The sequence below is a fragment of the Annulohypoxylon maeteangense genome (genome assembly GCF_022496945.1).
Source record: "Annulohypoxylon maeteangense strain CBS 123835 unplaced genomic scaffold GGS22scaffold_1, whole genome shotgun sequence".
In the NCBI taxonomy this organism is placed as follows: Eukaryota; Fungi; Ascomycota; class Sordariomycetes; order Xylariales; family Hypoxylaceae; genus Annulohypoxylon; species Annulohypoxylon maeteangense.
Window position 1 is genome coordinate 3,407,853 of NW_025953248.1, and position 22,821 is coordinate 3,430,673.

The 22,821-nt window shown below is 47.2% G+C and overlaps 9 protein-coding genes across 9 annotated transcripts; 6 read left to right on the top strand and 3 right to left on the bottom strand.

Annotated features, from left to right (window-relative positions):
- The first annotated feature begins 280 nt into the window (after window positions 1-280).
- GGS22DRAFT_151034 (Rab5-interacting protein-domain-containing protein) lies at window positions 281-1,015 on the top strand. Its single transcript, XM_047959412.1, has 2 exons — window positions 281-521; window positions 596-1,015. The coding sequence occupies exons 1-2, from the start codon at window positions 456-458 to the stop codon at window positions 884-886; spliced, it is 357 nt and encodes a 118-aa protein (XP_047824326.1). The 5' UTR covers window positions 281-455; the 3' UTR covers window positions 887-1,015.
- A 91-nt stretch (window positions 1,016-1,106) lies between these two features.
- GGS22DRAFT_194523 (uncharacterized protein) lies at window positions 1,107-4,305 on the bottom strand (the record flags this gene model as incomplete). Its single annotated transcript, XM_047965514.1, has 3 exons — window positions 2,919-4,305; window positions 2,787-2,830; window positions 1,107-2,723 (listed from the first exon to the last, which is right to left on the bottom strand). Exons 1-3 carry the CDS (start codon window positions 3,904-3,906, stop codon window positions 1,107-1,109), a joined length of 2,649 nt encoding a protein of 882 aa, XP_047824327.1. The 5' UTR covers window positions 3,907-4,305.
- Window positions 4,306-4,958: 653 nt separating this feature from the next.
- Window positions 4,959-6,840, top strand: GGS22DRAFT_151036 (uncharacterized protein). Its single transcript, XM_047959413.1, has 2 exons — window positions 4,959-6,388; window positions 6,443-6,840. The coding sequence occupies exons 1-2, from the start codon at window positions 5,102-5,104 to the stop codon at window positions 6,509-6,511; spliced, it is 1,356 nt and encodes a 451-aa protein (XP_047824328.1). The 5' UTR covers window positions 4,959-5,101; the 3' UTR covers window positions 6,512-6,840.
- Window positions 6,841-6,980: 140 nt separating this feature from the next.
- Window positions 6,981-7,998, top strand: GGS22DRAFT_151038 (ACN9-domain-containing protein). Its single transcript, XM_047959414.1, has 3 exons — window positions 6,981-7,341; window positions 7,397-7,496; window positions 7,552-7,998. Exons 1-3 carry the CDS (start codon window positions 7,132-7,134, stop codon window positions 7,623-7,625), a joined length of 384 nt encoding a protein of 127 aa, XP_047824329.1. The 5' UTR covers window positions 6,981-7,131; the 3' UTR covers window positions 7,626-7,998.
- On the top strand, window positions 7,979-10,681 carry GGS22DRAFT_151040 (P-loop containing nucleoside triphosphate hydrolase protein). The gene has a single exon (XM_047959416.1). The coding sequence runs from the start codon at window positions 8,011-8,013 to the stop codon at window positions 10,279-10,281; it is 2,271 nt and encodes a 756-aa protein (XP_047824330.1). The 5' UTR covers window positions 7,979-8,010; the 3' UTR covers window positions 10,282-10,681.
- A 549-nt stretch (window positions 10,682-11,230) lies between these two features.
- On the bottom strand, window positions 11,231-13,696 carry GGS22DRAFT_14350 (FAD/NAD(P)-binding domain-containing protein). The gene is made up of 6 exons (XM_047958797.1): window positions 13,388-13,696; window positions 12,782-13,253; window positions 12,558-12,715; window positions 12,279-12,508; window positions 11,818-12,220; window positions 11,231-11,745 (listed from the first exon to the last, which is right to left on the bottom strand). Exons 1-6 carry the CDS (start codon window positions 13,410-13,412, stop codon window positions 11,312-11,314), a joined length of 1,722 nt encoding a protein of 573 aa, XP_047824331.1. The 5' UTR covers window positions 13,413-13,696; the 3' UTR covers window positions 11,231-11,311.
- Window positions 13,697-14,503: 807 nt separating this feature from the next.
- Window positions 14,504-16,027, top strand: GGS22DRAFT_151048 (uncharacterized protein). The gene is made up of 2 exons (XM_047959417.1): window positions 14,504-15,095; window positions 15,160-16,027. The coding sequence occupies exons 1-2, from the start codon at window positions 14,637-14,639 to the stop codon at window positions 15,793-15,795; spliced, it is 1,095 nt and encodes a 364-aa protein (XP_047824332.1). The 5' UTR covers window positions 14,504-14,636; the 3' UTR covers window positions 15,796-16,027.
- A 2,249-nt stretch (window positions 16,028-18,276) lies between these two features.
- Window positions 18,277-19,024, top strand: GGS22DRAFT_183843 (Ser-Thr-rich glycosyl-phosphatidyl-inositol-anchored membrane family-domain-containing protein; the record flags this gene model as incomplete). Its single annotated transcript, XM_047964134.1, has 3 exons — window positions 18,277-18,469; window positions 18,525-18,836; window positions 18,894-19,024. 3 exons carry the CDS (start codon window positions 18,277-18,279, stop codon window positions 19,022-19,024), a joined length of 636 nt encoding a protein of 211 aa, XP_047824333.1.
- A 1,041-nt stretch (window positions 19,025-20,065) lies between these two features.
- GGS22DRAFT_151051 (TPR-like protein) lies at window positions 20,066-22,814 on the bottom strand. Its single transcript, XM_047959418.1, has 2 exons — window positions 22,272-22,814; window positions 20,066-22,213 (listed from the first exon to the last, which is right to left on the bottom strand). The coding sequence occupies exons 1-2, from the start codon at window positions 22,440-22,442 to the stop codon at window positions 20,444-20,446; spliced, it is 1,941 nt and encodes a 646-aa protein (XP_047824334.1). The 5' UTR covers window positions 22,443-22,814; the 3' UTR covers window positions 20,066-20,443.
- Window positions 22,815-22,821: the final 7 nt, after the last annotated feature.

Below are 22,821 nucleotides of genomic sequence, written 5' to 3' on the forward strand. Positions count from 1 at the left end.
AAACCCGAGAGAATCGAAAGAAACAACCAAAGGTGGAAAGAACGCAAAGTGGAAACTAGAAACGTGGAACGTACCACATGAGCACCTGCGCCGTATGTAGGTACATACATACGTAGTATGTGCGTAGTTTGGTAGTACAGATTAAACAGATTAACAGGGCTGCTGCGCACACCGCTTGCCGAATTAGTCACTTAGTCAGACGTTTGCGGTCCACCTGTCAGATAACCTTTCTAACGGAACCGCTATCCTGGGGTTTTAGTTGCTTCACGCTATTCGCTAACGAGTGCCTTGCGGCTTATGGTCCAATAGTTCATTACTCTTAAAACATTACGTACATCGTATGTACATACCACAGACGTCAAGCTTTTAAATTCCCCGTCTTATTTCGAGACACAGATGCCTATATTAAAATTTGAAGGACAAAGATCAGAATAGAAACAAAGACGAGCGCAGCCATGCCGACCGAAAGGGAGCTCCAGATATCTCCTATTGTGCCGGAGTCGGTAATGCACAACTCAAAGGTTAGTTCTATCAACACATCCATCGTTGCTTTAGGTATTGCAGGTATTGACATCTTCTTTTTCTACTCTGCTAGGCTCTATCCAACCTCCAGACCCTTACTGCTTCCATATTCGGCGCTGCGGCTGGCATCTTAGGCCTCGAATCCTACAGCGGATTCCTCTTCTACTTTATCTTCACCATCCTCACCACTGTCCTCTTCTACACAATCCGCGTTGCACCCACGTCGTTAAAGGCAGGCCACGGTATTTTCGATACGAGCAGATACTTTAGAACGCAGTACGAGTTCTGGACAGGAGGTCTTTTTAATGGACTTGCGGGATACATATTAACGTGGACGTTGTTCTACGGTCTAGTGAGAGCCTGATAGGACTACCTATTCTCATCTAGGAAGATTGCGAGGCGTTTGGCAATAGAACAGATATACATCAACGAACTCATGACCGGCTAGGCTAGACCACGTGGGCATGGATAGAGTAGTCCTGAACAATGTCGAATATCATTTTGAAATTTCAGTATGTCCTTATTGATGTTCCCATATCTAAAAAAAAACGCTATATAGAAACGCTATGACGGTGAAGTTTTATTCACTCTACAATCTCGATGACGTTGCCGACATAACCTTCGAGCCCCGACTTGTCTCTAAATCCCCCTTCTACCAGAACTATTTGAGAACCGAGTTCGATCCATTCCCGATTATTCAGAAGTTCCAGCGAGACATGGTATTCGGCTTGATATTCGTCGAGGTCCGCTTCTGACCTAGTACGTTCGAGCTCTATATGATCGTTCATGCCAAACATATCTTCGTCATCTTCTGTGGGATCCTTTTGTGCATTAAGCTCGGTCCTTTGACGTATCACTCGCAATACCCGAACGGCGGTACGAACCATTCCTACGTAAGCGTTTACCAGACTATTCACTGTTAGTGACTTGACGTCCGACGTTTTGAAGGAAGCTATGAGACTAGAAGCTGCTTGAAGGGAGAGCCCTGTATCAACCATATGTTGACTAGGCACGGCGAGAACCTGGCCCTTGCGGAGGCTATTAATAGACAGTTTCGGTTTCCCAGGGGTAGCATTAGAATCAGATATCTCCGCATTAGGCTCGTTAAAGACCACCTGGATAGAGCCCGCCTGCCCCGCTTCGATAGTTTGCACAGGGAGCCTCAGATCGCGGATGTTCACGATCGTAGCTTGGCGCCATTCGCCTTCCACCTTGGAGGCTGATAACGTATGACGAGAGCTAAGTCGAGCAAATTCTGCAGATGAAGGATGAGGAATCGATAAACCATATCCGGGTGGAGGGTGATCATTCGGAACTAGAGCACCAGCATCCTCGTCATCTCCTGGGAAAGGTCCTAAGACGACTTTATCACCTATGGATAACTTCCCAAAACGTAGATAACCCGTTACCACAGGTGCGCTTTCCCCTGACCCCGAGGTCGTAATAGTCTGGGCGCGGCTCAACGACATGTCAAAAACCTCATCGATATGAAAGAGAGCAGCCGGTTGTTCTGGATTCAAGGCGAGTGGTACGAAATCTCTTGCCGTCGGTATAGGTGGAGTCGGCAAACTTCTTAGCAAAGCATGAGTCAGCCCAATACCTATACCTTTAACAGCACTTGTAAGAATCACGGGGACGATAGACAGCGGGTCACCAGATTTGGTAATAGGGCTAATGACTTCATCCTGGATCTTGCGGAGGTCGTTTTCGGGTACTTCTGTCAGATTATCCTCGTCGCGTGCGGCTGAAGTCAACAATTTTGGTGTCCTCCCCATAGCTTTGACTTTAGTGAACACTATAGCTAAATGTTCCTTCAGGGTTGCCATCTGTCCTAGCTCGGATTTAGTGATGAGGATGGCGAGAGGTATGGCCAGTTTTAGGCACAGATCAAGGTGAGCCATAGCTAAATCCATCGAAACTATCCCAACTCCCAGAGCCCCGTCCACTCCGGAAAGGGAATGGACGCCAGAAGTAGATGGACCATCTTCATTTGGAATACACAGAAAGGTCCAATGAGGAGCCCAGCCGACGAGAGCCCGAAGGGTGGTTCGCTGATATCGCGGGTGTCCAGCGGAGTCAAGCAAGAAGGCCAGACGGCCTTTCTCTGCACGATCGTGAATATCTGGCCATTCATTGATATTATCGATGTTGTAATTGAAAATTCTTTGATCCTCATATCCGATAAGTTCTTGCGCAATTGACTAGTGAATTGAAGTATAATATGTTAGCAATTTTGACGGTCTAAAATTCTTTCAAAGGTATACCAAGCGTTGTTTTCTGCGACGGGTGTATAGAATTGTTTCACTCACTGCTATGACGTTAGCTACACTATATCACAAAATTTAGGCATCTTAAAAGTATGAGTATCACTATTCGATACAAGGTTTAATACATACCGCTTGTTTGTCCGGATGCGACCTCATGACGGTGCCTCAATAGGTTGATCCTACTTCTTCCCCGGCCATTGTCCAATGTGCCATTGGAAAGTGTTCCGAGTAGTGTTGTTTTACCAGATGTTGTAGGCCCAATGAGTGAAACACGGAGTTGTTCGGTGATCGAAGCGCCTCTTCTAGGAGTTGCATCCAACTGGTCTGTTTGCTGACCATTCCTGTTACCCTCGATATTCAACACTGGCATTACGAGAGCTTCTGCAACCCAAAGATCTGCTACACGAGTCTCGCCTTCTGATTCCGACGTGCTGTCATTCCATTCACAGGTCCCGACGGCCTTCATGCGCTGCACCTCAACTCTGCAGCCCAGACTAGCAGCCATAACTTTGAGGGTTGTCATACTCTCGTCCATTTCGTCTTTAGTCAAGCCGATGAAGGTTCCGTCGTCAGCTACTCCTATTTCATACAGCGCTCCATTGGATTCCTCGAGGCCTGGGAGCAGTTGACCTGGCTTCTCTAGAGCAGTAAGATCAGCGATGTCTTCCGGTAATCTTGGTATGACGAGGTCACGTCTCGCAGTTGAATGATTTGGCGATGACTGCTGCAGTCTCCAAAGCAGTTGAGTAGTTAAATGATGGAGACGATTCTGCCTGGTAGTTTGGCTTGAAGAAGAGAGAGGTAGACCGCTTTGCTTCGGTTGTTTCGCTTCTCGCATTGGTTTAGATTGCTGGGACCCGGATACTTTCAACGCAGTGCTCATAGTATTATATCGCCTTCGAGGCCGTAGCAATAAGTGTAGTTTGTACTCGATTGGACCGTCCTGTGGCTCAGCTTCAAGTCTCTCTAGGTGAGAATCAGAGAGTTGGTCTGACTCAACAATGGCTCCAGTTGTCACAGAACGCTCGACCTGAGGTCTCTTTCCCGACTCTTGGGCAGTTTGCCAAGGAGAATTCACCCGTGGAGGATCATGATCGAAAGTGAAAATGGAAGCCATCGTAGGCTTTGGTCATGAAAATGATGGTATTCAGTAGTCTGTGTCCAATGAGGAAATCGGATGAAATTCAGTTGGCTGTTGTTTTAGGTAAGTTCGAACAAATTGACCCTTGTTGAAAAGTATTATGATTTATGGCTGTCTTGAATTAATTTAATATCTACTCGACGCTATGACGACTTCTTGTATTGGGTTTGTTGCATGATCTTGCGATAGTCGCTGTGTATGAAATATATGTATTTGTAGTATCATCTTCGATAAACCGGAGCTTAACAGCTCACAAATATGTGAACAGGAAGTTTTAATATGTTTTGTATAAAAAATAGGTTTAACAGAATGTCAGACCAGCCATTGTAGACGACGAGTTACAGCTGATGATATTTTTTTCAAGACGAAGTGGTGATGGACTCATTTACGAAGCATCAGCAGAACGTCTTGAACTTGGTACGGGAAGAAGTACCTATATGTATCTAATGCCAGGTGTACAAGCTGACAAGTACCATGGACGTAACAGTCATAATAGGTGCCTCAGGCAAGAGCGTAGAACCAACAGAATACATTCAGAATGTACATGCAACAAGGGGAAGGTTTCGGTAAACTAGCAAGTAGATCCGTGTATTTGCATACTTCTAAGCAGCAGTTACATAGTATTCAAACCCTTTAGGACTGTATTAGAATGATTGTAAGTGAAGACAACTCGATTATCAATTCCTCATACACATGTTGAAGTGAGTCAGTTAACTCAAGGTGAGCTTGTCAAGATATTTGGGTTGATGTACTTTTAGGTACAAAGAAAGATGCATTTTCATCAATAGTACGGGTCAACTAGCACGATTCAAAAGAGCCAAACTTAGAATACGCACCCTTGTAAGTTGTCAGCTATGGTAGTTGCCACCATACTATGTAGTGGCTGACTGGTTTACCGCCCCTGACCGCCTATATAAAATATGGGAACCCCACTACATACAGTGCTGCGGCTAGTAACTGACGAATCAATTTACACATTTCCTAGTTCCTATGGTCCCCTCCTTTTCGAAACGTAACCTAAGACGTCCCGTGTCTTCAGTTCCATAATTCAAGCCATCTTATAACTTGCGACATTCTTCCTTTTTCTCTATTTCGTCGGATTAATACAAACTCATCAACCAGTCAATCAATCAATCGAACGTGCAAACAATACAAATCGACTACAAATATAATGAAGAGATTCCTCGGAAAGAAGACATCCGATGGGGATGACGATGCGAATCGCTCCGCCCTTTTTGGGAAGAAGGGCTCCCCAGCTCCGTCGGACAATCCCTACGCCCAATCTCAACCCGCAAATGACCCCTACATGAACGACAACAACAAGTATGCCAATATGACGCCCTACCAACAAGCTCGATCGGGCCTTCAGAACAATCAACCTGTCGGTCTCCCGAGCGGACCTGGCCCTCGCAGCGGATTTGGTCCCCCTCCTGTTTCTCGTAACGCCAGCAATTCCTCCTCTGCCACCGCCCCGCCCCCCTATCCTAACGGGCAATCTAACAACCAGCCGCCTAGCGGCTACGCCAACAACAAGTATGGCTCGTCTATGGGTTATGGAAATAATAAATACAACAATTCGAACAACGCTGGTGGTTCAGCTGGACGTCCTGGTGGATATGGCGGACTCGGTCGAACCGATAGCAACGGCACAGATGCTAACCGAGATGCGCTATTCTCTGGTGCCCAGGAACGATACGAGCAAAAGGGCAACCAGGATGGAGGTTATGGTGCTTCCGGCGCATCTGGCGCATCTGGCGCTGACTCCAAATACGGTGGTTACGGAGAGCGACGTGAGCTCACAGAGGAAGAGAAAGAGTACGAAGAATATAAGGATCTGAAGAAGGAGATCCACGAGACTACTAAAGCCAGCGTCAACTCCACCGAAAACTCCATGAGAGCCCTGAACCAAAGTTTGGATGTTGGCATGCAAAGTCTGGCTCGACTCGGTGCTCAGAACGAACGACTCTATAACACAGAGCAGCTCGTAGACTCCGCGATCGAGAAGCAACGCCATGCTGATGCTCAAACAAAGAAACTCAAGACGTTAAACCGAAGCATGTTTGCTGTCCATGTAAAAAACCCATTTACAGAAAAGCGAAAGACCGCAGAAGAAGAGACGAGAGTCATAGCTCAGAACCAGGCCGATCGAGAGGTTCGCGAGGCTACCAGAAGAGAGAAGTTTGCCCAGAATTCGCGCATGGAGTCAAACTTCGCCGAGTTAAACCGAGGACAAGCACCTTCGTCGTTCTCCAAACCCAACAGAAACGACAGGAACAAGTATACCCTGGAAGATGATTCAGATGAGGAGGGTGCGCGTGACTTGGACAATGACAACGACCAAATTGAGAACAATCTGAACGAACTCCAGAATGGCACTTTCAGGCTCAACCGCCTTGCAAAAGCCTTGGGCGACGAACTCGACCAGGGCAACAAGCTTATCGACAGAATTGGTTCTAAGGTATGTAACTTGATGATATCCCCATTCTCCGGTGCTAAGCTAATTATATCATAGACCGAGCCACTTGATGACCAACTGAGAGTGACCAACTTGAGACTGAAGAAAATGAACGGAGAGTTATAGATGATCCGAGAGTGTGTGCATATTTACCATCCAACGGAAGCACGTTTGAATACAGACTTTTCGTTTGGATTACTGACACTCTACATGATGGCCTGGGTATCTATAGTTCTGAGTAGTCCATGCGTGGGAGGAACTAGAGTAAGGGTTGTCGCAATAGATCAGCAGATGACACTTGAATACGTCTCTTGCTTTTCATCCGAGAGGCCAAACCGTACATACATCATGCTTTATAGCTATGACGTATTTTTACGACACAACAGCCCTAACGTATAATAATAGCACGGCATTGCATCCCCTACTGAGTACTTACTGAACCCCTATCAATAACCACCGGTGAAAATATGTCAATTTATTTAGTCCTAATGCAGGAACCTAGAAAGTCCTATTTATCAATATTCCCAACATTTGTTGTTCTATGGATGGTATAAGTGATTCGGGAATTGCAAATGTACAGTATGCGCTTAGGTGTGATACTTTGAATGCACTGTATAAATCAAATTTTGGTGCCTGCTACTAGGTACAAGTGTACCTAGTATTGTACCTAGGAAGTAATTATTGCGAACCGTGGAAGCTCGAGATCAGATCCGAAGTTCAGCACCCGATACCAATCTACATTCACCATGAAACCTTCATGGAGATTATTAGCTAGTGCGACGGCTGGAAACGGATTGAAGCCAGCGCCTATGGCATTATTGCCACCGATTCCCCTTTACCGTCGCCTATTTAGAGCTCACAGAAAACATTTGTCGCACGAAATGCGTCTGCTTGGTGACCAGTATATCAGGGCTGAGTTTCGCGCCCATAGAAATGTTGACAACCCAGCACATTTGGTATAGACCCCTTTCCTACCATCTAACTCAATTTAATTGTTAACAATGCCAACAGATTGGATTCCTTACGGAATGGCAACTCTATGCTCAAAAGATCGAGGGTGATTCATGGGTTGGTGAGAAATTAGATCCCGAGAAAGTTGCGAAGATGAGTGGTTTGTTTGACCTTGACCTTGCTATACAAACGATCTTCTAATAAGAGTTCACTAGACCAACAACTAGGACAACTATATGAGCTCATGAACGCCATACGGAAGAGGCATGCAGATGGGAACAAGGAATAAGGATAGGACATTACGATACCCTATTGCCATCCTAGGTATTTTAATGATTCTCAATACCCTGTTAACAGATCTTAATCAGAGCAAGAGACCCTCCACATATCTGAACATTTTGAGTCATTGTAGTTAGATAAGTATTGTGGTGCATGGCGATTTCGTTCGTCGTAGGATATCTACATTTGTATCCTGCCATCACATGAAATGTACCTAGGTACCTAGGCTGACGGTAGAAGGGGCTGGGCTGCCTTGATGGAAACTGTAAAGCCACACTGTGTGGGGTATTCAAGATCTAATTGTGGGACTATCTTAGATCTTACAACTGAACTTTTCACTTTTCAATTCTAAGGTTGGAAGAAATCAACCTCATTCACCCCGACGACAGCTCAAAATGGCTCAAGATGAGCATAAACCCAAGAGACGGAAAACTAAGCCGACAAATGATGCATCAGTTGTAAAAATCGGCGACAAGATCATATCTTTAAGCGCTTACCTAAATCCTCAAAAGAAAGCACCAGAGCAGCCATCAATAAATCAGCAGCCCATCATAACAAATGAACCCCAACAGAATCCTATAGAGGAAATCAAGCCAGCATCTCCTGAGAAAAATGTGACAAAAAGACTTGCGAATAGTGGAGATCCGTCGCTGCTGAAATCTCGAAAGGCATTGCCTATTTGGGCTCATCAGAATGAAATCAGGGCAAGTTTACGGGGTGATAAGAACGTGCTACTCATCGTCGGTGAGACCGGTTCGGGTAAAAGTACCCAAGTCCCTCAGTTCCTATGCGACGAACCATGGTGTCGAAAGAAGAAGGTTCAGGTCGAATCTGATACGGTGAATATTGGCGGTATGATCGCTATCACTCAACCACGACGAGTTGCCGCGACGACTCTAGCCAACAGAGTTTCTCGTGAGATGGGAACTCCTCTTGGATCGTCCCGTGAAGGGTCTGTTGGATACTCAGTTCGATTCGACCACAATGTTCCAAAGGGTACTAAAATCAAGTTTCTTACGGAGGGTATGCTTCTCCAAGAACTCTTGCGAGACCCGAATTTGCGACAGTATAGTGCTATTATCGTTGATGAAATTCACGAGAGAAGTGTCGACGTTGATCTGATCGCTGGATTCCTAAAACAAATCCTATTGAGTGACAGGGCCGGCCGGGGAGGCATCCCCTTAAAGGTCATAATCATGAGCGCAACAGCAGATGTAGAAATGATCCAAGATTTCTTCAAGCCCCAAGACCAAAGTCCATCTGTTCAACTTCTCCGAATCAAAGGAAGACAGTATCCAGTAGATATCAAACACACGGCTAGACCCGTCCCAGATATCCAAGAAGCCCTTCTCAAGAAAATATTCGACATCCATTTACATGAGCCGTTACCCGGCGACATATTAGCTTTTCTTACTGGCCAAGAAGAAATCGAGGCTGCCCAACGCATGATTGAAGAATACAGCGCTACATTAGCTTCGGATGTGCCGAAGTTATTGGCCTGTCCTTTATACGGCCAACTCTCAATCCAGGCACAACAAGATGCATTTCAGCCTGCTAAGAATCGCTACACACGGAAGGTTGTCTTGGCAACAAATATCGCCGAGACGTCCGTCACCGTTCCAGGCGTCCGCTACGTGATCGACTGTGGGAAGGCTAAGGTGAAGCAATTCCGGTCACAATTGGCGATGGAATCATTATTAGCTAAGGCGATATCGAAATCGTCAGCTATACAACGGACCGGTCGAGCCGGACGTGAAGGCCCAGGCAAATGCTTCAGGCTTTATACTTCGGAAACGTACGATTCCCTCAAGGACGCAGATTTACCTGAAATTCTGCGCAATGATATCTTAGGCGCCGTTTTAACGATGAAAGCGCGCGGCATCAATGATATTCTCTCATTCCCGCTAATGGACTTTCCCGATATCGAGTCAGTGGAAAAAGCATTAATACATCTCCATTTCCTAGGTGCACTAGCAGATGATGGCAGTATAACAAAAATCGGGAGAAAGCTAGCTCTTTTCCCGGTTTCCGCTCCATACGGGAGAGTACTTCTTGCAGCAAGTGAACCCCAATATGGCTGCCTCCTTGAAGTCATTGACATCATAGCTTGCATTACGTCAGGAGAGAACATATTTCACCAGCTACAATCAGAGGAAGTAAGGGAAGAGGTCGAAGAATACCGCAAGGAATTATATCGCAGGGAAGGAGATATCCTCACCTATCTGACTACCATGCAGCGCTACGCGGCGGAAAACGCGGATCGAATCGAGTGGTGTAAGAAGCGGAAGATCAATATCCGGAATATGAAACAGGCTCTCAATATCCGAAAACAGCTTCGAGGCATATGCGTGAAGGAAAAGATGTTCACGGATACACCACCGCCGGATCCTCAACCGTTCGTTCCGATGTCTCCCGAGAGGGCAACCTTGCTCCTGAAATGCTTCATGAAGGGGTTCGGGACAAAATGCGCCCTACTAGCGCCGGACTCTAGTTATGTCACGATACAAGGAAAACATGTTGTATCTATTCACCCGTCGAGCGCGATGCATGGGCAGAAAAGGGAGGCGATCATGTTTCTGGAGCACGTGTTCACGCAGAGGAGTTATGCTAAGAGGGTCAGCGCTATACAAGCAGATTGGATTGTTGAAATTATGGAAGGCAGATGATGTCTTGCCCCTTCCCTGGAAGTCGGTGTATATAGAATGAAGGACGACGTTGATGTTTATACCCACTGTAAGTCTACGATAGATCGATGTCTAAAGATCGCATTGTGTTCGCTTGCTTGTTAGTATGGAGCAATCCGGCGTACCATCGTTTTTCGACGCGATGTATCTTTGCTGAGCTATTTTTACCGAAACGGTATCTTCTAATAAGTTCTAAGAACTTAAGTTGTGAAAGAGAAGAACGTAAATAGAGGTTAGACTCATGGGATTATATGTAAGGCTACTGATTGAGATATAGCGCTTCATTCGCTATAGGCTGGTATTCTGTGTACCCCGACGGCTTTCTGAGCAGCCTGGCGAGTTGGTGTTAAGTAGTTATAGATACCTACCTAAGTTTAGAAACCCGAAGATCTCAGAGAATGCCTCGTGCAAATGAACTCGTAAACTCAGCTTACACCGTGCGTAAGTGACAAGCAGTTAGTTTCTAAATAGTCTCTATTCTGTAGTTGATCGAAACGATTGGCGTTGGAATTATTGTAAAAGCCTGGTCGATAGTCGCGAGACATTGAAGAATATCATACGCCACCCTATACCATGCTGTGTGTAGCGCTTTAGGTATAGGTATGGATACATCTAGGAGTACCTAGGGATGTACATACATACATCAATGTACCTACAAGAGATATAATATGTAGGTGTCTTCTCTTAACCATGTACGCAGTACATCACGCTCTGCATAAGTGGCTTTTCCTTTTCCCATTGACGTGACACTGCATGCGAAATTAATATCACAAAAACTCACCGAAAACAAGCGTGGCTTAGGAAATCCGGGATTGCTCACATATCGAGTCGAAGAAACCGGTATTGGATGAAGGAACAGTATATACGGTGCTCTATCAAAACATACCTAGGTATATAGACCAAAGGGTAACCATTGTCCTCGAACCTGTTCATTGATAGATACAGACACTTATAAACTCCCCTCCCCTATTCTCCCTAAATACACCCACCTACCCCCCAATTCCCACCAAACCTACAACCGATCCGCATCCTCCTCCAAATACCAAGTCCGATCCCCCTCCCCACCCAACTCCCTCTGCGAGAACCCATTCCCAAGGTACCAAAACCGATTCCGAGCCGGGCTATCATACGTATACTCCCAATCCTCGCCCCTCAACCGCTCAAGCATATGGAAGAAATGCACACGACTACCGGGGTGTAGAGCGGTCACAGGACCGTCGCGGGCACCGTTCTTGAACCACGATTTGCAGGACCCGGACCATGCGGTGCGCGGCATCAGCGCCGCGATGTGCTCGGAGTAGTCGGCGACTGCGGCGGCGGAAGGCGACACGGAGCGGATCCCTTCGGTTTGGCATTTGAGGATCAGCCGCGTGATGTACCGCGCGATGTGCTCGCTTAGTGTGAAGACGCTGCCGTGGCCTATGGGGCCGTTGGGGCCGAGGAAGGCTGGGGTGTGTGGGTTAGGTTACTTGAAAGAACTAGGTAGGCGTTTAGGGTTGGCTATATTAAGGGACTTACTGAAGTAGTTCGGTACACCGGGGAATGCGCACGACATATAGCTTTTAGGAGTATCGTTCTTGAACGCGTCCTGGACGTTGCCGTGTCGGCCGACGAGAGGGAAACGTGGGGTGAAGGAGTTGTCGAAGCCAGTAGCGCAGATGATGGCGTCTAGTTTGATGATCTCGCCTGACTCGAGTCGGATGCCCTCGGGTACGATCTCGGCGATTCCCTCTGTTATCACTTCCGTGTTCGAGGACCGAAGGGCTTCTAAGTACCCCGGAGCCGGCGTTATTCTGCGACATCCGAGAGGAAATTGGGGGATTAGGGCCTTGCAGAGCTTCTCGTCGCCACCTAGAGTTGCTGTCATGTATTGGACTACTTTGCTCGTTGCGAAAGCTTGCATTGGGCTGTTATTTTGGATCTGTAGACGAACGGATTAGCGATGATGCAGGTATGTATATGCGGCAAGAATTACATACCAGGGCGAAGGTTCCATTGCTGTCCTGCTCGATTGTCTTGATGAATTTTCGGTAGAAAGCAGGATCCGCCTTGAACTTTTCGATCTGCCGCTGAGTGAAGTTCTCCTTTTCATCGAGCTCTATTTCGCCGATTATATCTTTAGCGGGACCGCCCATTACCTTCATTGACACCAATCGTGGTGGAATGACCCACGTGGGCGTGCGGACGAAGTGGTAAAGCTTTTTGACATCTACTAATATTAGGTGGAGAAGACATCAGGGGAATAGGGGTCGACCAACCTGGCTGGATTGTAGGTAACAGCTGAATGCCGGACGAACCATTTCCGATCACAGCTACAGTTTTATTGGTATAATCAAAATCCTTAGGCCAATTCGCTGTATGTACTAACTCTCCCCGGAAGCTCTTTATGTTTGGAATACTCGGCCATTTCCAGTTACTAGGGGTTAGTAGTTAGCGGTGTAGTCTATAGGAGATATATCTGATAATTGGTGTCGTGTCTTACTTTAGAATGCCCGAGGCGTCGACGATAAAGTTAGCCTCATCCCTGAACTCCTCCCCAGTCTCCAAATTCTGGACATTTAGATCCCAGATTCCACGATCTTCATCCCACCATGCGCCAACGACCTTATGCCGTATCTTAATAGTGTCTTTCATGTGCTCTTCTTCGACTATTCGAGTCAAATATTGCTCGATTTCTGGTGCGGGTGCGAAGAAGTTGGTCCATTCATGATTTGGGCGCCAGGAGAATTGGTAGTTGTGGCTTGGTACGTCACATCTACACCCGGGGTAGCGGTTTTCGAACCAAGTTCCCCCGACCTTTTCATTCTTTTCGTAGATGACATGTTCATAATTTGTTAAATTTCTTCGGAGCGTCCGTATCATGTTGATGCCACTTGCTCCTGCGCCGATGCCTACGATCCTGACATGTTTGGCAGTTCCGAGAGGCTCTTCTCGAATCGTATATGGTGCTGTCACTACGGGGCCACGAATGTTAGTACCGTTGGCATTATTATTACCGCCATGGCGCGAGCTTTGGTGAACTTTATGGCGTGTCATGTTCGTTGGATATGTAGATAGATAGGTATATCTTGAAATAGGGAGACTCAACGCTCTGAACTTATAAACTCTCCCATATTGTCGTGTTAGGAGACTCTGGCTTTTATATCTGAAGCTGAGGCTCGGCCGATATTACATGGGTGTACCTTATAGGCGGAAGACCACTAGTCTGTATCCCTGGCGTGAGAGGAGGCTCCAGCTGAAAGCTGTTTCAAAAGCAAGGCCAACCATAGGCTTACAAAAGGTGTAGTTTGAGAAGAAGTAAGTTAATTGAGTAACGGGAAGGGACGTATCTCAGCCTACCAGCAGAGAGGAAAGGAGCTGCTGAAGTAGTAGGCTCTTATGTTAGCGAAACAGCGCTTGCTCATATAGATTACGTACGGGGGAGGCAGTTTGCAATATATTTCTTGCCCCTCTAACACATCAAACAGATCAGATTATATCTACATCGCATTCGTATCCAGTCACCAAACAAGGGAGGGTGATATTTATTTACCACAATCACCCCCTGCCAGCAGAAGGATGAGAAATCGATAAATCGTGCCATTGTGACGGAGCTTCACGGCTACGACGAGATGCGAGGAGTCGAAAGAGAAGTTGGCCACCTAGTATAGAAAACGGCAAGATGGATTTTAACTAGGAAGCTCATGAATTGATGAGTCCCCCGCCTGATAGGTCGTCTTGCTTGCTATCATGAATGGGGCTGGAAGTGAATCGTATTCTATCCAACCACAGCTTGACTCCACAAAATCCATCACTCATTGCATAACTGTGCTGCATTGTGCGCATAGTACTTAAATGATAGACATTCGTCCCACCGAGGCGTGCATGTGGTAACCAGCCAAAATGGAAATCGAATGCGGCAACAGTTCATGAGAGGATCTCAATTCATGTAATGCCGAAGCGGTGACCTAAGATGGGTTTTGGATTGTCGTTCGTCGTCGTTGGTTGGTCAATCAAGTTGCGATAAGCTTTTTTAGTATACAGTCAGAGTTCTTTGTAAGAAAATAGAAAAAATAAATCGATGCCCCCATAGTTGATGAATAAGCGCTCCCAACTCAGCCAACTTAGCCCGAAGATCCCCCGCACCGGTCGCAACCGACGCAACCCTAGTAGAGGCTTAGGTATAATACGATAATACGTAGCGTGCATATTTCTGCATATTTCTGCATATTCATATGGATCTATCAGTTTTTTAAGGATCTGCAGACGCACCTTTGTCACAAACCTTGATACAGCAACTCTACAACGTCGAATATCAAGAAACGAGGTAGAGCACTAGGCTCACTCGTCCTATTAATATGTCCGGGAACTTCTCCTTTTCCTTTTCTGGTGACGACATAGAAGACAAAGGCGAGTTAAATCCCGCGGCCCCCAACGTCAGCGCATCTGTGCAGCCGCGACCGACCGCCAGTGCGTTTCCCGTGGCGAGTAAACCTTTGCTTCCTGCAGCTTCTCATGACCTACATCACATGCTGTCTCAGCTACCGTCAAAGGTCGCTTACAGCATATTGGATATAGATCTCGATGGCAATGGGAGCATCCAATTACCCCGACGAGAGTTATGGGATGTCCGAGTCCAGCTTATGGCCGAGGATGAAGGAGGTGACACCGAGCCTGGCTTGGGCAATCATGATGTAAAAACCGGTGTATACGAAGGCGGATTTAAGTCCTGGGAGAGTAGTGTGGATCTTGTGAAGGTCCTTTCACCCTCGAAGGACTTCCTCGCTGATGAGAGTGTATTCCCGACACTTATCGAGGTATGTCTTTTCGATTGTACCGAAACTTTCGAGGACGTATAGAACACTAAATAGATGTCCGTAGCTCGGCTGTGGCACGGCCCTCCCATCGTTAGCCCTCTTTCAGTGGAGCCTCAGTCTTCAGGCACCCCAAAGGAATTCCGCTCTCTCTATAGTTTTGGCCGACTATAATCCAACGGTTCTGCAACTCGTAACACTGCCCAACTTTATCCTGTGTTGGGCTCTTCACCAACGAGGGGAGCTGCCGCTATTGGAGAATGCATTCTCTTTAGAGGGGGAACTGGACCTAACACCAGATGTCATCGGGGCCTTTGAAGAGTTCTTGTCGGCTCGAAATATCTCTATTTCTTTCTTCTCCGGCGGTTGGTCAACCGAGTTCATCAACCTTGTGAGTTCTAAGGAGACTCTCAAAACAAGAAACGATGCCAAACGACGCACTATCATTATTGGTGCAGAGACCATATATTCTCCCTTTGCGCTGAGCTCTTTCACGCAAACCGTATTCTCCTTTCTAAAACAGGAAAAAGACCAAGGAAACGCTGCAGAAGCTCTAGTCGGTGCCAAGAAGCTTTACTTCGGTGTGGGTGGCTCATTAGATGACTTCGTCGCCAAGGCCCGAGAATTAGGTGCAGATGTAGAAGAGCTTCGAGAGGAGACAGAGGGTGTTCGACGTGGCGTTGTTCGTTGTAGCCTTCCTTAAAATATCCACATATCCATAAGGTGAGATCGGAGGTCCACGTAAATCCAAGTTGTCGACATTTCTTATGACAACAAAAGACCCATAGATCATTCATTCTCTCACCCAGATTACCTTTAGCTGAAGCTCTTGAGCACATTCCACATTCCACGGCAGCTATGAATTTGCTTTACCTACTATTAATGAGTGGATGAATGATAAGGCTAGCGCTTGAAAACAATTACATAGCCATGCCACCGTAATTGATTGATTTGATGAAGTCGAAACTACGACTTCAACCTTGTGAGCGATGCTCACAAATAGAAGCATATGTAGACGTGGATATCCAGTTTTTCGATCATCGGTATCTGATCTTCTCACTCCATTCTTACGTTTCAAAGAATTTGTCCAGAGGTTGTCGTGTCAAGGTGCATCAGCCCACTTCGGTTGCCTCGGCCACCCGAGGAATTGAGTGTGTCAGTCGAAGATCAACACACCGCATGTCTAGTCGAATGGGCGTCGAGAATCTGTCGAACGACATTATTTGGCAACAACCGTAAAAGAATGAGATCTGCTGGACGAAATGAGATTCCAAGAACTTTCATTAGCCTATTCTTATAGTTACGAACTCTAAAGAAAGTTTACCGCGTACCTAGTAAGGAACGTGGCCGGCTAGACCAGCGATGATCTTCGATGGGTATAAGAGGGGAACCCCCTTGGATTGCATATCGAGATACATATCTGGGGAAGCTGCATGTGGGATTTGCCAGGGAACGCCCTTGATGGTTTAGATCATATTGCGTTCTCGACGCAGGAACCAATCACCAAAGACCGAGAACCCTGACATAGCGTGGTTTGTTAGCGAAATTGCTTCGGCCCCGCTTACCTGCTTGGAGTAGGACAAGTAAAGATCCTGCCGCGAACCGGACAAGGACTTTCCATATTCCTGCTTATTAGTGGCTGCAGGTTTTCCTTATTACTTGCATACATGTATATGTGATATGTAATAATATGAGAAGCAAACCATTTCTAGGTACCTATGTACTGTATAGGTTCTTGACTGAATTCTGAACTTATTATTATTATAATATAATTATAATTATAATATAATTATAATAGAAGACGTACTTTGTAGTATCACAAAGCTTCGGCGCGTCGTTAGCAATTACCCAAATAAAGTTGAGCTTGAACGTTATGTGCCTTATGTCCCGAAGGATTGGTAGGTTAGAGGTTGCTGGATGAAACCTCTTTTGCTTTTTCGCCATGCAAACGTGTGCGTGTGATCCAGCCTTGAAGTGCTAAGACTTCCTGAGACTTTTCAGATGTAATGCATGAAGATTGCGGTTCCGAGACATCCTAACAGAATGGCAGTGGACGTACGTCATCCTCGGAATTTTGGAATTTAAATGCGTGTATCAGCGTTTATGATTTCGAAGGATGTGGCTAATATTGGTGATTGAATTCGTCATCGTCAAGCCAAGGGATACGGCGGATAAGATGGATAGGATGGGGATAGAAGTTATTGTCATAAGGTGAAGGTACCTCACCGAAGTTTGTTCGGAATGGATGGGGTATCACCGGCGGTACGCATAGCAGGCATAGTAGGCTATCACCAACAGGCAAGCACCGTGATTGCGTACCAGGTGCGCGACTGGCTGGACCTGAGCTAGACCAAACTATGGGACCCCTGAAGATAGATGCAATGTCTCATTGGCTGAAGAAGATCTACTACATTAGGCCCTACCAAGATTAGCTAGGTCTGTATCTCTGTAAAAGGAAAGAACCACAGAGATGATGTGCTTGAATGCTGGATAACAGCATGTTTATAGGCGAATTGCCCCCAATTGCCCCAATTGCCCCCTACAAAACTCAATTAAGTGGACTGTGGGTCATATTCTAGTGGATGGTAGTAGGGCATTCTAGCTTCTTAGCTATTCCAGGCAAATCTTGTTATTTTCATTTGGTAATTTCCCGGGACGCGGCCTCTCCTGCACCTACCTGGCGACCCGAGTAGCACATGAGCCTTCACAGTCTTTTCTTTCCTTTTACATCAGCCGCTCATTTCAGCAACTTCCACTCTTTTCCCACAAAATTACGTTCGTTACCAAATCCATTTCTCGCCGCCTTTCTCCCATACACTTTTTCTAATACCAAAGCAGTCATCAATATTGGTAAGTTGACTTATACTCATTTTTCATATACGTCTACGGCGCAAGTCGACAAAGGATCAGATATTCCGCACTTCTGCCTGCTTGTCCGCGGCGTTGCGACGGTTGATGAATCCTAAAATCGACAAGCGTGAAGTCACAGCTGAGCCCGCCCGGTTTAACTTGTTATGCCTTCGCCACTCAGCACTTAATATCTTAATATTCGGAGAACGTCACTCAGCTGTCATCTGCTCTACATAGTTCTCACCGGGTGAACCCTGCTAATATCTATCTTCCTTTTCACAGCTTCTCTAATCACTCGTTCAAGACGGTTTAATACGAATCACCAACAGTCAAAATGAAGAACATTTTCGCGACTATCCTCCTCGCCGCTCTCCCGGCTTGGGCGGTCCAATTCACCAACACTAATTTTGATAGTATCACTGCCGGCAAGCCCTTCGACATCACCTGGACCGACGCTTCTGGCGCCGTTACCCTGACCTTGAAGAACGGCTCTTCTGACAACCTTCAGACTGTTGGCGAGATCACCTGTAAGTCGTGACTGAACTATATCATTTTATGGTACTCATTATTGACAACGCGCAGCCGGCCAAACTGGCGAGAGCTACACCTGGACTCCCTCCACCACCTTGGCCTCCGGCACCTACGCCTTGGAGATCAACGATGGCACCGAGGTGAACTACAGCAAGCAGTTCGAGATTACTGGTGGCACCTCTGCCAGCAGCAGCAGCAGCTCTGCTAGCAGCACCTCTTCCAAGGCCAGCTCCACCTCTTCTTCAACTGCCTCGTCTACCACTGTCTCCAGCACCACCTCAAGCAGCGCTTCTGCCACCAGCAGCTCTGCCTCTACCACCAGCGGTTCTAGCACCTCTGCTAGCACCACATCTGCTAGTTCCAGTAAGTAGATTATTACGTATTTACGTTGTTACGAAATAGGTAGCTAACATTACACAGCCTCTTCCGCGTCTCGCACTTCTGCTGCTTCCTCCACCTCTGCTTCTGCCGTGCCCAACACGAATGCTGCTCAGACGATGGCTCCGTTTGTGGCACCAATGTTGCTCGCCGTCGGTGCCGTCTTCATTTAAACATGATGCGCACCCGACTATTCTTCGACCGAAGCAGCACGATCTTTCGTCGTTAAGGGGATGGGATGGGGTTTTTCATTGTATAAAATATGCTTCTCGCACTGCTTGTACAATGTCATACTTTTGATAGTGGACGTATAATGGAAAGGAAACGCTTTGATATTGAGGAATCGTTACTGCTGGTTTAAAAGGGGGATGTTTTTCTAATCCCCCCATAGCGGTTTCAGGATCCTGCCGCCTGTTGTTGTATACGTAAAAGTCTGTCCCGCAGAGTAAAATGTATAATCTTCTCAGCGAACGGATACTGTGCTTGATATTTGTACTGTGACAGCCTTGAAGTCCGCCTGTCTTGGTGATCATGGATGCCTAGGTATGTTACGGTTCGCAGCACGGCACGGCACGGCTCGGTATGGTACGGTGGGATGGTGAGACATCGGATACGTGCAGCTTTTGGAGATTCGGCATGCACTGCCTGCATTGCCGCGTCTTGTGTCACCGTGGCTTGGTTGTAGCGGTATAACGAGTGGTTATGGATGGTGGGTGTCTCGTCTGGGTGCGCGTAGCTGTACCGGAATCGAGGATCGATCGATAGCGTTTTTTTGCTATTGGTATCTAGCAGTAGTAAGTGACTGTGTACATGAGTGGTTTGTGCTGCGCCGACGGCTCGAGGATTGTGGTGGCTGTTGAGACTCGGGACGGATACAACCGCTCTGGTCTTACGTGGATGTAAGCGCTTCTTGAAGGGAATACGGGATTGGAGGTATGTTTATGGTCCTCCATAACACGTAATTGGCTATTGTAAATACCAAGGCAGCAAGGTATGGTCCTCTAGCTAGACGGAAAGGTTCTACGCCTAGTGCGAATTACCTCGTTCTAGTCTCCCGTTACTGTTACGTGATATGTTACTCGTACATAGACAACCTGTACGTAGGGCCAAGCGAGCGTGTTATCAGAATCTAAGTTAAACAAGTCACTTCACACAGAAAGCTAATACACAGCAACATCATATCCGTCACCACACACGGCCAAGCACAAAGTCATCGCAGCATAAATCCTTGTCATATTTCCTATTCCCATTTATTCAGTCATACGGCGTAACAACAGAGTGATTGCAATAGATGGATGTATAGTGTGTCTACGGTAAGTAGTAGACCCCAAGCCGGCCCCCCTATTTGATCCGTAGACTCGGTTTACAGTCCCATCCAGTCCAATCTAGCCTCCTCCAATGAACCATGCATTTCCATTGTCCGTGGCCGTACAAGTCATTCATCGTCTTCAATGTGACAAATTTGAATAATGCTTAGACGACCATTTCCTCCCGCTTTGCCTTCAGGTTTCGCTTAGAGAATATCTTCTCCATCCCTACAACATCCACCGATCCCCTTTGCTACCCCAATACCAAGCCAAACCCTCATTCACCTAAAACTCGATATCCCCCCTGAAGACTTCCGGGTCTACACCGGGCAACACCTTCTCCGCGAGGTCGCGTCTGCCCATCTGAGTGAACACGCGGCGCAGCGTATCGTAGAGATTCGTGCTCCGGTTTTGCGTTGTCATGGCGTCAAGCTGTGCATCGCTAACGTCTCCTCCCAGTAGTTCCCGTGCCTTCTCTCTTCCCTCCTTCTCGACCGTCTTGTGCATGCCAAGAGCTGCCAGAAGGTGTCCGGCTGCTTCGGCATGACATCCCATGTTGATGCAGCTTACTCCGAGATTGTATCGCGCGCGAACGAAGTTGGGCCGTAAAGTTAACGCCTTCTCATAAGCGGCGATGGCATCCTCGCTCTTGCCGCTGTTGGCAAGCGTTGCACCTAATCGGTTCCATAGGAGGTGCACTTGGCCTTGTCGGTTCGATGCCCCCAGTTCCGTCGAAGCTAGAGCTGCCGAGAAGCAATCCACCGCCTTGTCGTACTCTTCAGCTCCGTAGAATAACACGCCCAATCCCACCTGGACGTCCGGGTCCATGTGCTCGCCGTCCGGGCTAAGCCGCGCTGCCTTGATGAAATGGTTCGTGACTCGATCGTGGAGCTGCTGGCGTTCGGTGAAGCCAAGCTCAGCCGGATTTGAGAGGTCGCCTGGTGCGATGACAGAAGGATATCTGATAGAGAGCCACCGCTCTAGCGTCCGGTAGGCAATACTGTCATAGCCTTCGTTCGTGTAAGAGACGGCTAGGGTCATCAGCGCCGGGGCATTATTCGGGTCAAGGTTTTTCGCTTGCTCGAGAGCTCGAATCGCAGCTGTTTCCTTCTCGTTCTGTGCCTGGGCCATGCCGAGTTGGACCCACGCTTCTACATGTGTGGGGTCTTTCTGGGCGGCGGCTTCAAAAGCGAGTGCGGCCAAAGAGAGGTTACCGCCTCCATCTACGATCCGCATACCCTCCTCGAATGGATTTCCTGTGTTTTTAAACAGGTTGTCTTCTTCAAAGAGATAGTTTTCTATTTCAGGATCCATCATCAACCTGCTGTTAGCGCCGGGCATACTCCAATCCCCAAAACGGTCAGACCAATCCGCAGGGTCTGCTACCTGCTCAACCCACTCTTCCTCGTCGAGCATTTCCTTTCCGGCCGCTTCCTCTGCTCTGATACCCCTCCAGATCGATTCGAAGTCTCCGAATTCGTTAGTTTCCGACTCCAGGATTTGTTCATCCAACTTATTCAATTCCGGTTCCAGTGCCGCGGCCTCGTCAACGTCCTTGGTCACATTTTCTTGCAGCTCTAACTGCTTGAACTGCTCTTCCCATTGCTGGTCATCAAGCTCCACCACCTTTTCCTTGCCCTTCCCTTTGTCTTGGCTTGTCCTCTCTTGAAATTGTTGCCGTGCGGCCATAGGATGCATCGCCATACCTCCCATACCGTAGTTCATGCTCATGCCGTTCATCATTCCCATCCCCATCATTGGATTTTGATATTGCATGGCCGAGGGCATAGGGCTTGCTCGCGACGAGTTTGCTTGACCGGTCATCCGCTGGAACTTGGCATAATCTTCGGGGCCAAACTGTGTGCCCTGGGGAACTTTAAAAGCTGACTCCATCGCTGCTTGTGGATTGTGTTGAAACTCGTTTGCCCACGACGGTGAAGTCGAGTTCGCTCGGAGGTGGACGCCATGTGCGGGGTGATCTAATCGTATCTGATTCATGCCCTCGAGAGGCATGTTCGGTAGCTGGCCATTTTGTTGTAGGAATGAATTCATCATCTGCGAGCACATGTCATCAGCTTAATAATTCATACTCGACAGTTGCTCGTCATCATACCTCATCTTGTGGTCCATGCTGGGCAGCAGTGCGAAAGCCGCCCATGCCACCCTGGGGAGTGCCATTTCTGAGGCGATCTCTTTGTAAAGTATTATCATCCTGGGTATGCTTCGTGAACTGGCTGAGTGGGTTGCCCGCAGTCGAGCACTCAGGCCCGCCAAGGAAAGACATAGTTAGAGGATTGAATATGATATGCGAAAGTTCGTAGGTATATTTATGAATACAACTATAGACACAGCTTCAGTGCAAGGTCTAGTTGTCGTCGAAGATAATAGTAGACACTCGGAATAGTTTACGTTCAAATATTTAAATCAGGCCGTTATCGGGCGGCGGTGGTAGGTTTTATTGGAACTCTAGCTCGCTGTGTACGAAGCAAAGACGCTGTGGGTTGTGGATGAAGAATGTAAGACGTGTGAAGTGTTAGAAGCGTCGGAAGCTTTAGAAAGCTCAGGAAATAAAAATGATTCACGTAAGAGATAAGTCAGTGGTGGATTAGGTTTGGCGTTATTCTTTATTACAAAGCCGTTTTCTGATGTGAGGGAGGTCACTG